General features: G+C 38.5%; 1 protein-coding gene across 2 annotated transcripts; it reads left to right on the forward strand.

Annotated features, from left to right (window-relative positions):
* The first annotated feature begins 4,781 nt into the window (after positions 1 to 4,781).
* On the forward strand, positions 4,782 to 12,881 carry zgc:66443 (uncharacterized protein LOC406856 homolog). Of its 2 annotated transcripts, none has more exons than XM_063018799.1 (2): positions 4,782 to 4,993; positions 9,479 to 12,881. In XM_063018799.1, exons 1-2 carry the CDS (start codon positions 4,816 to 4,818, stop codon positions 10,480 to 10,482), a joined length of 1,182 nt encoding a protein of 393 aa, XP_062874869.1. In that variant the 5' UTR covers positions 4,782 to 4,815; the 3' UTR covers positions 10,483 to 12,881. The 2 variants fall into 2 exon arrangements, with proteins under 2 accessions (XP_062874869.1, XP_062874870.1); XM_063018800.1 differs by lacking the exon at positions 4,782 to 4,993 and adding an exon at positions 8,618 to 8,993.
* The last annotated feature ends 1,053 nt before the right edge of the window (positions 12,882 to 13,934 follow it).

Below are 13,934 nucleotides of genomic sequence, written 5' to 3' on the forward strand. Positions count from 1 at the left end.
TTCCATATTCTAAAGAGATTCAAATACAGATACAAAACAAAGTCAGAAAAACAAGGTTATTAAGGCTCTTGGCACTTCAGCAAACCACAATAAAAGCCATTATTCACAAATGGAGAAAACTGTGGGCAGCCTATAATAGCCATCTTGTAATTGCCAAGACATTCAGGTGACCCCCAAGACTTGGGATAGTAATTTGTGGACTAAGAAGTCAAAGGTTGATCTATTTGTAAGACATCTGCCATGTTACATCTTTTTCACATGTGATATAATAATGATTATGAATAATGGACAGTGTTTGCTCAGGGGTTTAAATACCTGACTAGCGATCAGAAGGTACCTCTTTCAAACCCCTTCATTTCCAAGTTACCATGGTTGGACCTCTGAGCAAGACCCTTAACCCTGAATTGCTTGCAATGTATCACTTCTAATTGTACAGTGTATCACAAAAGTGAGTACACCCCTCACATTTCTGCAGATATTTAAGTATATCTTTTCATGGGACAACACTGACAAAATGACACTTTGACACAATGAAAAGTAGTCTGTGTGCAGCTTATATAACAGTGTAAATTTATTCTTCCCTCAAAATAACTCAAAATACAGCCATTAATGTCTAAACCATCGGCAACAAAAGTGAGTACACCCCTAAGAGACTACACCCCTAAATGTCCAAATTGAGCACTGCTTGTCATTTTCCCTCCAAAATGTCATGTGATTTGTTAGTGTTACTAGGTCTCAGGTGTGCATAGGGAGCAGGTGTGTTCAATTTAGTAGTACAGCTCTCACACTCTCTCATACTGGTCACTGAAAGTTCCAACATGGCACCTCATGGCAAAGAACTCTCTGAGGATCTTAAAAGATGAATTGTTGCGCTACATGAAGATGGCCAAGGCTACAAGAAGATTGCCAACACCCTGAAACTGAGCTGCAGCACAGTGGCCAAGATCATCCAGCGTTTTAAAAGAGCAGGGTCCACTCAGAACAGACCTCGCGTTGGTCGTCCAAAGAAGCTGAGTGCACGTGCTCAGCGTCACATCCAGCTGCTGTCTTTGAAAGATAGGCGCAGGAGTGCTGTCAGCATTGCTGCAGAGATTGAAAAGGTGGGGGGTCAGCCTGTCAGTGCTCAGACCATACGCCGCACACTACATCAAATTGGTCTGCATGGCTGTCACCCCAGAAGGAAGCCTCTTCTGAAGTCTCTACACAAGAAAGCCCGCAAACAGTTTGCTGAAGACATGTCAACAAAGGACATGGATTACTGGAACCATGTCCTATGGTCTGATGAGACCAAGATTAATTTGTTTGGTTCAGATGGTCTCAAGCATGTGTGGCGGCAATCAGGTGAGGAGTACAAAGATAAGTGTGTCATGCCTACAGTCAAGCATGGTGGTGGGAATGCCATGGTCTGGGGCTGCATGAGTGCAGCAGGTGTTGGGGAGTTACATTTCACTGAGGGACACATGAACTCCAATATGTACTGTGAAATACTGAAGCAGAGCATGATCCCCTCCCTCCGGAAACTGGGTCGCAGGGCAGTGTTCCAGCATGATAATGACCCCAAACACACCTCTAAGACGACCACTGCTTTATTGAAGAGTCTGAGGGTAAAGGTGATGGACTGGCCAAGCATGTCTCCAGACCTAAACCCAATAGAACATCTTTGGGGCATCCTCAAGCGGAAGGTGGAGGAACGCAAAGTCTCGAATATCCGCCGGCTCTGTGATGTCGTCATGGAGGAGTGGAAAAGCATTCCAGTGGCAACCTGTGAAGCTCTGGTAAACTCCATGCCCAGGAGAGTTAAGGCAGTTCTGGGAAATAATGGTGGCCACACAAAATATTGACACTTCAGGAACTTTCACTAAGGGGTGTACTCACTTTTGTTGCCGGTGGTTTAGACATTAATGGCTGTATATTGAGTTATTTTGAGGAAAGAATAAATTTACACTGTTATATAAGCTGCACACAGACTACTTTTCATTGTGTCAAAGTGTCATTTTGTCAGTGTTGTCCCATGAAAAGATATACTTAAATATCTGCAGAAATGTGAGGGGTGTACTCACTTTTGTGATACACTGTATGTGACCTTTGTAACTCAAAAGTGACTTACAATTAGAAAAATAAAAGAAGGTAGAGAGGGATAAGTACTTTTTTACAGCACTGAATACAATAAATGAGGTTGATTAGTTCAAACAATAAATGTCTTGTCTTTGAACTGTTTTTAATTTCAAACTTGATTTCTTGAAAAATTGTGGAATGCAATAAAACAATAATAAGTAATTTAATTGTATTTTGTTTTATTTAGAGTATAATGCCAGCAACACATTCAACAAAATTTGGGACAGAGGCATGTTTACCACTTTATTACATTTGTTTGTATTTTTTTTTACAATATAGATCATTTGTTTTTTACCGAACATTTCTTTTTTTACATGATTTAATGAAATTGGCTTTGCCAATTAGGTGGCTGGTATAGCTGGTACCATAACTACAGAAATGTAATTTTATTATGTGACTACATAATTCCACATCTAGCAAATAAACCTCTGACCTTAAATGATTCCAGGTATATTAGAATGACTGTTATGTAATCATTTCTAATTAGAGTAGTGTATGTAGTACTGAGTTAGGTAGAATCAGACTGAAAGACAAAGTCAGAAAGACTGGAGAGTTTAAGTGACAGTAATTGTCCAGTAGGTACCTGAGGTCTTGAGTCTGTTCCTGTTACCATCAGTCAAAGCGGAACCCTGAAGGTTGCCAAAATCTTGGACAGGGACAAAGCCTTTTCAACTTCAATTAGAGTTAATGCTTATTAACCCCCAATGTTAAAGTATTTGTTCCCTTATGGAGCTTGTTTATCTTCTCTATTACTCTGCTAATTTGCTAATTACTGTTTTTTATTGCTTTGTCTATTGTATGATAAAGCACAAAGCATTTTCATGTCTTTACTGGTCAGGTAACATTTACTGGTCTTTACTGGGTCCAGTTCAGGGCACCAATCCAAGATGTTAGGACAAAGCTATGCCTGTCCCTGTGGTAATTAACTTTCCTATTAATTACACTTTTTAATCATTTGGGAACTGACTATACCATTTATTGCAGTTTTGCAAGTGGAATTTTTGCCCATTCTTGTTTGATAATAGACTTCAGCTGCTCAACAGTCCATGTTCGCTCTTGTCTGAATCATCTCTTCATGATGCATCAAACGTTTTCAAGAGGAGACAGATATGGACTGCAGACAGCCAAGTCAAACACAGGCACTCTGTGTCTATAAACTCACATTGTAGTAGTGCGTGCAGAATGAGCCCTGGTATTGTCTTGCCGAAATAACCATTGACCTCCTGGGAAGAAAAATATGCAAGTCACCCATGCTCTGGGCATTGATGAACCATCATGTCATGACAGATGTTGGCTATTGTAACTTTTGCTAATAACATGGACTCATCTGACCACAGCACTCATTCACGAACACGGGGAGAACATGCACACAGAAAGGACCCAGATCGCTCCACCTGGGAATCAAACCCAGGACTTTTTTGCTGTGAGGCAACAGCGCTACCCACCAAGCCACTGTGCCACCTAATCATACGGTTTTTTTTCTTAACATAATAAGTTTTAATTTCCATATAAATGTATGAGAAATTTTGTTAATTTTGTAAGCATTGGTTAATTCATTTGGCCTTACCCCCAATTTACTTCTACTTCCCAAAAACACGTTTACTAACATCACTTATGGCAGCCAATGCACCTTCTCTATATTTTACAGTTTGGGATGAAACTGAAGTACCCAGAGGAAACTTACATGGACCAACACTTTTTAATGAGCCAACATAAAACCAAAATATTTTATTTTGCTCTTATGTTTTGACCAATTAAAAAAATATATAATATGTATAATTTCCATAGAAAATTATGTGTATTTTAAACATAATTTAAAAAAAATACTGATGAAAGCTGTTAAAACAAGAGTCTTGTATAATTCATTGCAGTCATTAAATATCTCATGAAACAATGATTTATCTATTTTGACTACTTCCTGATTTTTGTGCATGTTTTTGTATACACTATTTTTTGACGTACGAGGGATCTCAAAAGTTTCCGCACTTTTATATTTTTGTTGGAAACGGTGAGGGCGGAGGGGGTAGTAATTGGTTGTGTCTGAGAGACTAAGAGAGCTTATAGTCCTGATTTAGCGCCATCTGCCATCTTTTTGGACCGCTCAAAGAAGCTTTAAGGGGAAGAAGATTTTCATGTGATGATGATGTGAAAGCAGTGATGCATCAGTGGTTATGCGCTCAACCAAAAACATTTTTTAAGACGGTATTAAAAAGTTAGTACAGCGCTTGGAAAAATGCATTGGAAGGTGACTATGTAGAAAAGTGATGCAGTTTGTTTCTGAAATTCTTAATAAATAGGTTTTTTTTTTTAAGTGCGGAAACTTTTTGAAGATCACTCGTATTTTTGGAGAAAAAAAACACAAATACTAAACAGCATTTAATTGGAATATTGTTTATTAAGGTTAAATCACTTGGGCATAAAAACATAATCTTACATCTTTTCAAATTTACCTGAAAACCTGAATCCGTAAAAAAGCCGTATTTTTTTGTTAAGCTACCATCTTCACCCATACAAATTGGGGGTTAAACGTTTTCCAAAATGACAAAGCCCCCTATCTAGTGCACTATCTAGTGAGCATGGTGTAATTTCGGAAGTCGTCACCGGAAGTCAGAATAAAGTGAAGCTTTCGCTACAGTACTGCACACCGCTTTAGGATCCACTGACGGCATCAGTGTGCAGTTAATCTGTAACGCACACACCATGTCCAAGTTAGAAATGTTAAATTCATATTTAATGGAGCGCCTGGCTGTGGCAGTTCGGGAGATTTTGGAGGCGGTCGAGGCCACAGTAACGGGGTACCGAACAGAGACCGCTCAGACTCGCACCGAAAATGAAAATCTGAAGCAGCAGCTGCGGGACATTCTGGTTACAGTGAGAGGTAAATAAGTAAACCTCCCTCATTTCTCATACTGTGCTGTAGAGAGTAATTCATAATAAAGCATTGTTGAGAAAAAAACATTTGATCTGGCTGGAATCCAGAGGCTGGCAGCACCGCCCTTCTCGTCCAGGGTCAGACTCCCCAACAGACGAGCCAATTAATCCCCTCATTTATGCATTTCCACTTTATACAACACGAGTTTCAAAATAAAAGTCGAAGTTTGAGGAATGTGGTGAAGTTCTCATCTTAATAAAACACGAGGATGTTATTGATACATGACATCCAGTTATTATTCTTAAATGTGTTTAAACAGATCTAATACATTAATTAGCTATTTCCTGCTGTTAAACAGTGGATATTCATAATAATTCCATGTGAACTCTCTCACAATTGTTGTTTGCACGTTTGGGGCAAATATCTGCAAAAGCCAGTATTGGATGACTTATTGACTATTGACTGTTGTGCACCACTAACAAAATACTTCAAAAAAAAAAAAACTGTACTTACAAAAGTAATGACTAAAGTAAAAAGTTTCATCCAAAAATAACTAATAAGAAAAATCAAATCTCTAGAGAAAACAGTAAAAAAAGTTCCACACTGTATAGGATGGCTTGTGTTTACTCATGACTGAATGTCCTGTAGAGGTACATATTGTAATGGAACAGACATAGAAATGGAAATTAAATTATTCAAAGTTCAAGGCTTTGTACAGAATTTAAGTAATAAAATCTTGACGGCGGCAGCACATAGCTAATGAAGGAAGTCACGTTTCACGTTTGTGAACTGTTTGCGTGCTGCTGTGGTGAAAGTGTATCGTTAGTGGACAAATAGCACCTTTGTGAATAAGTGATTTGGAAACTGCAGAGCACCACATGCCATTGATGTGAGAGGTGAACGTCTGCTACAAAGGTCCATAAGGCAGACAGACACGCTACAGTGGAGAAGCTCACCACCAAAATGAACCAGGGGGCTACCAGACGTGTGTCTAAAACTACAGTTCAGCGAATCCTACTGCGTATGGGGCTCCGAAGCAGATGGATGGTCACTGCACCTCTGCTAACGAAGTTGCATCGGCAGAAAAAGCTTTAATTTTCACGGCAGTATTGGAATTAGACTGCCGATTATTGGCAAAGGGTTGCCTTCTCCAATGAGTCACGTTTTCTGCTTCATTGAACAGATAGTTGTCGGCGTGTCAGGCGAGAAACATCAGAGAACAAACATCCTGCAACCACTGCTGGAAGAACACAAGCTGATGCTCTGGGGATTATGCTCTGGAGATTGTTTTCATGGCATTCTCTGGGATCATGCATGTGTAAGGCACTCTCAAACGATTTGGGTATGAATCCATCATTGCAGATCACGTACACACGTATACATAACGATTGTCTTTTTTTTGGGATGGATAGGATCCTCCAGCAAGACAATGCGACATGTCACATGGCTAGAAATGTTTGACATTAGTTGGAAAAGCATGAACAAGACCTCCAAGTACTACTCTGGCCCCCTAATTCCCCAGACCTGAACCCAATTGAGCATCTGTGGATCTATGGATCCTCATCTACGCACCCTGCTGCAGCTGTGGTATGCACTGCAGTCAGCATGGCTCCAGATACCTGTGAGAACCAACCAGGACCTTATTGAGTCATTCCCAGCACGTATAGCTGCCGTATAGCGGCGGTTGCTCTGGATATTAGCTGGTGTTCATAATAATGTGACTCGACTGTGTGTAAATATATATACAGTGGTGCTCAAAAAAATAGCAGTGATTTTAAAAAAGCGAATAAAGCACAAAATCATTATAATAACTTTTATTTCCATAAATGCAAATGCACTGAAAATACTACACTTTCAATTCTAAATCAAAACATTAACAAAATTTAGTCAGTTTGTGTTAATCTTTTACAGAAAATTAAGAAAAATTTATATTAGGCTGTTCAAAAAAATAGCAGTGCCAGCATTTTTCTTTAAAAACTCAAAAAATGTATCTATAACATGAAAAAATGTTTGAGGTTTCACTGTACTTTAAATTACTGAACTAATATTTGGTGGCATAACAATTGTTTCCGAGATCTGTGTTGCATGAAGTCGACCAACTTCTGGCACCTCTGAACAGGTATTCCAGTCCAGGATGATTAGACGACATACCACAGTTCTTCTGCATTTTTGGGTTTTGCCTAAAAAACGTGTTTCAGATATCAGCCCACAAGTTCTCTATGGGATTGAAGTCAGGGGATTGGGCTGGCCACTCTATTACCTCAATCTTGTTTGTCTGTAACCAAGATGTTTTGGGTCAGTATCATGTTGAAACACCCATTTTAAGCACATTTCTTCTTCGACATAGGGCAACATGATCTCCTCAAGTATTCTGATATATTTAAATTGATCCATGAGCCCTAGTCTGTGATAAATAGGCGTAACACCATGGTATGAAAAACATCCCCATATCATAATTTTGTACCACCATGCTTTACTACCTTCACAGTGTACTTTGGCTTAAATTCAGTGCTCAAGGGTCGTCTGACATACTGTCTATGGCCACTAGTCCCAAAAAGAACAATTTTGCTTTCACCAGTCCACAAAATGTTGAGCCATTTCTTTTTGGACCAGTCAATGTGTTCCTTGGCAAATTTTTACCCATTCAGGAAACGTCTTTTTCTTAACAACTGGACTTTGCAAGGAGTTCTAGCTGGTAAATTGGCTTCATTCAATCATCTTCTGTACTCACTGGTAACTTTAGATGTTCCTTGATCTTTCTGGAGGTGATCATTGGCTGAGTATTTGCCATTTTGGCAAACAGTAGTTGAACAGTAGTTCCACGCTTCCTTCCGTATCTTTCAGGTTTTGGTTGTCACTTCAAGGCATTTGAGATCATTTTAGCTGAGCAGCCTATAATTTGCTGCACTTCTCTGTATGTTTTTTCTCTCTACAATCAACTTTTTAATCAAAGTACGCTGTTCATCAGAACAATGTCTGGAACAACTCATTTCCCCCAGTATTTCAAAAGGAAATGTGCTATGACCAACCTGTGCAACATTTGCCTCCCTCCTACCTTAAATAAGGGCCAAAATTGACACCCGTTCTTCTGCAGAATGAATGATTTCACCAATTGAACTCCTCACTGCTATTATTTTGAACAACCCCCTTTCAATCAATGCTTTGATTGCTAGATTAATGGATTCATTTTCCTCACATTTCAGTTGTGAGGGGCTGCCTTTCCTGTTACAGTTCTCATTCTTATATGTAATGATGAATTTACACAGTGTACCCACTAGTTTGTACTACATAATGTTTGTAATTCTACACTTAAGCCAAATATTTGTTGTGATTACAAATGATTAAATACTAATTTTACACTTTTATAAATACTGAAATTAATACTATAAATTAATATCATGATCTGGGCAAAAGAGGCATGTTTACCACTGTGTTACATCACCTTTCCTATTAATTACATTTTAAACCATTTTGAAAGTAAAGATACCAATTATTGCAGTTTGCAAGTGGAATTACTATCCATTCTTTCTTTAGCTGCTCAACAGTCCTTGGTCATTGTTGTCTGATTCTCCTCATTGTTATGCTGTGCTGTACAGTTTCAATAGAAAACAGATCTGGACTGCAGACAGGCAAGTCAAACACACACACACACACTGTGTCTACGAAGCCACGCTGTTGTAACACATGCAGAATGAAATAACCATGGACCTCCCAGTAGAGACTTCATCTTCAGGGCCGAATTTTTCTCAATTGTATCCTGACAGATATGGAAGCCATCAATGACATGGTCACTGATTTATTCCCATACCATTACAGATGGACACTGATAACAGTCTGGATAATCCTTTTTGTCTCCTCATCTGACTGCAGCACACGTACAGCTTGATTTTCAGCTTGGGCAAAGTCTCCACCTAAAGACGTTTTACTTTATGAATGCTGAACTGCACAATCTGACACACTTTATCACTCTTTTACTGTGATGAATACTACATGGTGTCTAAAACAGGTTTCTAAACAGAACTTTTTGTTACAGTTTTTTTAAATTAAATATAGTGTATAGAAAATGTTGTCATATATATTAAGGAGGCAGCACTGAGGACAGTCCTTAGTCTTCTTTGTTATGCTGTCACTTGTTATGCCATGCCTTTCTCAGTTGATATCACCCCTCCTCTAAAATAATGTTCGACCCCCATCCCAGACCAGCAGCGATAGTTTGATGCTCTACCGTAAAACAACAGGAGAAAAGCTAATACAAACTTACAGTAAATACTTCAAATTACAAATGAAGTCATTTAAAAATGTACAAACTGGTGGTGTACAAAATAAAACCCTAAATTGTGGTTAATTATGGTTCAGAGGCTTTGTGTTGATGGGTTCATGAAGTTAGTGAAGTTTAATTGATCATGTTATTATTTTTATGTTATTATATACATGAAAGGAATATACAACTATTTAAAAAGTTCATTGCTTTTGTTCCTTTGATTATTTTAGATCCAGTCCACAATGCGTCTCAGTCTGTGTCTGAGGAAATCTCTCCCTGTAAACAGTGGGAGGGGACCTCTGGTTTGGAGGAACAAACAGACTCTCTAGAAGTTGAGCAAACTCAGAACCAGGGCCAGAACCTGGCGGAGAGGAATCCACAAACACTGGCCTCAGTTTGCAAAAAAGACCCAGATTCTAAGGTAGAAAATATTGACATGGACTCCAGCACAGAGTGTGCAAGCACTCAAGAGAGCATCTTTCAGCAGGTGTCTTTGCCCATTGTGAAACTGCACAGGGTAAAGCTTGAACCAGATGAGACTCAAATTTCAGAATCTGACCTTTGTAAGGATTCGAGCTATTCCTGCACTGACCTACCTAAAGACTCAGGTCATATCTACAACCTTGAGTCATCTCAGAGATCGATCAGCCCCAGCAGATCTTCTCATAATGACCTGCTTTTAGTTGTGCCAGACAGAGAAGAGCTCTCAAACACAGCTCAGTTGAATTTGAGAACAGAAGGAAGTGCTGAAAACGCGAGTGAAGACATCCATGGACAAATGCTTTACAAGTGCATTCAATGCAAAAAGTCATTTGAGGAGCTGGAGAAACTACAGGTACACCAGCAAGCTCACAAACGAACCTTCAGCTGCAACTGGTGTGGCAGAGGCTTTTACCAGTCAGCCGACCTTCGGCGTCATATGCGTACTCACACCGGCGAGCGGCCCTACCTGTGCACCTGGTGCTCCAAGAGCTTCAGTCAGCGGAGCAACTTGCGGCGCCATGTACGAATTCACACAGGAGAGAGGCCATACCAGTGCGCCCTCTGCGACCACAGCTTTAACGATAGCCACACACTAAAAAAACACCAACGCAAACATCACGAACAGCGCTACAGCTGCTCTCTCTGCAACCAGAGCTTCATTATGTCAAGGTCACTCCAGCTTCACATGGTCAAACAGCATCTAAATGACAAAGGTGGTCAAAGTCTAGTGGATCTTCCAAACACAACATAGACTTAACTGATGTTACCTACTGTTTGGTCATATTCAGGGTTATTTATGAGTCTCAAGAATACTACAATTGTGCACATCACAGTATTGACAGCAGTGTGGAGAGTTATGTGTGGGGTGTGTTTTCCCAAATCACGATAATAGTGTTTCTCTGTTATTCAAGTCTTGCAGTTTAACTTAAAGCATAAAGACTAGTTTTAATCTTTCCCAACCTTTAAGGTTTACCATTTCTGAGGTAGTTCAAATGTTCAGTTACACTTAACCTACATAAAAATGTGAACAATTTTAAGTGACATCTAAAATAGATGGATGGCACAATGGTGCAGCAGGTGGTCTTGCACAGCATCAGGACCTGGATTCAAACCTAGTCTAAGGTCATCGTCTATGAGGAATGTGAAATGTCCCTTTTATGTATTCACAAATTGGCTGCTATAATTCCGGGTGGTTACTGAGTGGGATTGGACTACAGTAAATTTATATTTTATTTTTGTTGGCAAATCTGGTGTAAAGCAAAGCAGAATTGATTTAGCTGTAAAGCAGCTGCTTGTCAATACTCTGATGTCAGAAATGACATCTTAAGTATCTTAAAGAAAAAAATACCTACTTTAAAATTCATCAGTGCGCTCTTAAGCCCAGATAAAAATAGGAGGGTTGCATCAGAAGAGGCATCAGGTGTAAAAACTTTGCCAAATCTGGTATGCGGACAAAAGTGAGTTTTCCCCACAGTTAATTCAAAATCAGTTAAGTTTTTTAATTTTGTGATGTGTCTTAAATTCATGTGGAGTCCACCTGTTGCAATTTAAACTGATTTGACATCATTCGTTAAGGCATATATCTTGGTCTATAAGGATGCACAATTTAGACTGCATTGCTAAGCCATAAAGTCAAATAAACTGTCGGTGGATCTCTGTTATGAATTGCAGAAATATGAAACAATATCTAAGGTTTTTAATAAAAGACATATGACGGCTTGTGTAGAGTTGGCAAAATGCCATGTAACAGAATCTGGCATCAAGAGGGAAAACATTCTCTTGTCTGACGAGATGAAAATCTATTTCATCAGAACAGCACGTACTATGTCTGGCAAAAAAAAAAAAAACAGGCACTGCACATTACTAATACAATTCCTTTGGTAAAACATGGTGGTGGCAGCATTTAGCATGTGTTATTGGAGTGTGTCTCAGTGACAGGGACAGTGATACTGATAAGAATTGAGGGACATGATTGCAGGAACATTGTTCAATAAAACCTCCTTCAGAGTGAACACAAACTTACACATAGCGACAGGCCAAAACATTCTGCCAAAACAACTTGATTGACTTGTGACAAGTCTCTAAATGTCCTTGAATGGTCCAGCCCAAATGGCTCAAACAAAAGTCTAAAGCAATTATTTATCAGATTATTATTATTATAATTATTATTATTTATTAGATTATTTAGATTTATGGGCAAAATTTAAAATCCATTCACTGCACAACAGAGTGTGCAAAAATCTGATACTCAATTAAATTTGATCTGTTTTATCAGTTTGTATTTGTGAACTGTCTGCAGATCATTTTCAATTTAAATGGGCTGTTAAGAAATAAAAACATACAAAGCCATATCTTCTTTGGATGTATGGGTATGGATGACTTTCCCAGGATATCTGTTGATGTCTTTACCACCTAGGTCTAACATGTTTGTCCAAAATTTTCTATAGGGGTCCAGTGAACATACCTATTAATTACAAAGGATATATTATTTATGTTTAAATTAGACAAATTTACAATTTTACCACATTGAACAATTATTCTAATCCGGTCTGCTTTAAATTGAAAGGGTAAACTGACTGATGGTATTTTTACGATGATTATTTTTTTGAAAGGTGTTATTATTATTAACACTCATGTGTTTTTGCTGTTCATTCATGGAACAGTTGTTACCAGTACAGCCAGCACCATTTCGACAATTTGAAAATGAACATCATCGTCAGCCAACATTATCTGTGGTAGAAATGTATCATCTTTAAAATTCCTAATGTGTTTTTAAGGTCCCCTTTGCATTTTTAAACCCCACAGAGCATGGTGGGATATAATTTTTTTCTGCTTTTATGTTTTTTTTTACTTATTGTTTAGGATTTTTGTTTAATTTATTATTTATTCGACCACTTAATTTATTATATTTTAATTGTATATTTACTATATGTACTATTTTTCTTCTGTAGCATTTAAAACAGAATTTCATTTAATTTAATTTTAACTTGATTCATATTGATACTATAAACTTTTCTGCCATTAAAAATTTGAATGCAGTTTTGCCACTAAAAGAAGATTATATATCTTAATACCTTTATGCGGTATGCCATATAGCATTCTCTTCCAATAGTGTATTTTGACCACCGTGCATATCATCTAGAGTATAAGAGGTAAATATTTTTTAAATTAAATACTTCACAAATAACAGCTTGTTGAAAGTTTTGTTTACTAAGTATCAGATAATTCACAACTTAATATTTAAGTGTTTTAAACCTAATTTCTGATCTGTGTATATAGTATGATTTATTACTACAAACAGGATGTTAAACCAAATGTTTCTAGTACTGAAAAATAACTAAAAGCTTGTTTATGCAAACCTCACTGGAAGTTTTCAGGCAGTTGCTGGGGAGACAATGATGCACACCATGTTTTGTGTAGAGTACTTCATAACAATGTTAGTCAAATTCGATAAAATCCACATTATGAATTCATTGATTGTTTTAATACTGATTTATCCTCTTCAGGGTGCTGGTGGGTCCAACAACCTAGACAGGTTGCCAGTCTATCACAGGGCAAACACAATCACACCTAGGGCAATTTTAGTATCTCCAGTTAAACTGGTTGCATGTCTTTGGACTTGTGGATGGAAACTTGAGCACCTGGAGGAAGGCCGCTCAGACATGGGGAGAATGTGCAATAGGTGGAGATAGAGAGAGGTGTCTCATATGCCTGCAACTTTATTTGACATTGTATCATTCAATATTGAAGAGAAGGAAACAAAAGAGGTTTTGGGCAGAAGCCCTGATACTGAAAATGACATGCTGTTATCATCTTACACTGAAGCACCAGACAACAGAGAAAAATGGTTTCCCAGTGGTTTGACCCAAAGGGGCCTCCCAGCTGTCTGCTTTAGGTATCTTAGTGGCTAATGTTAGGCCTCCCAGTGGTCTGCGCCAAAGGGGTCTCCCAGCCCTCTGCTTTAGGTATCCCACTGGCTCACTTTTGGTTTCCCAGTGGTCTGGCTAAGATGGATCTCCCAGCGGTTAACATCCCCAAAAGGTAGTATATATATAGGGTTATGCTGCCTTTTAAAACATTCTGGCCATATCAACAACTGATGGGAACACTGGCGGATCCTTACATTATGCTCAGCTAGTGAGAGGAATAGGGGTGTTAACCCATAAGAGACCAGTCAAGGCCTGGGTTAACCCATAAGAGACT

Source organism: Trichomycterus rosablanca, chromosome 22 (assembly GCF_030014385.1).
Source record: "Trichomycterus rosablanca isolate fTriRos1 chromosome 22, fTriRos1.hap1, whole genome shotgun sequence".
Taxonomy (NCBI): Eukaryota; Metazoa; Chordata; class Actinopteri; order Siluriformes; family Trichomycteridae; genus Trichomycterus; species Trichomycterus rosablanca.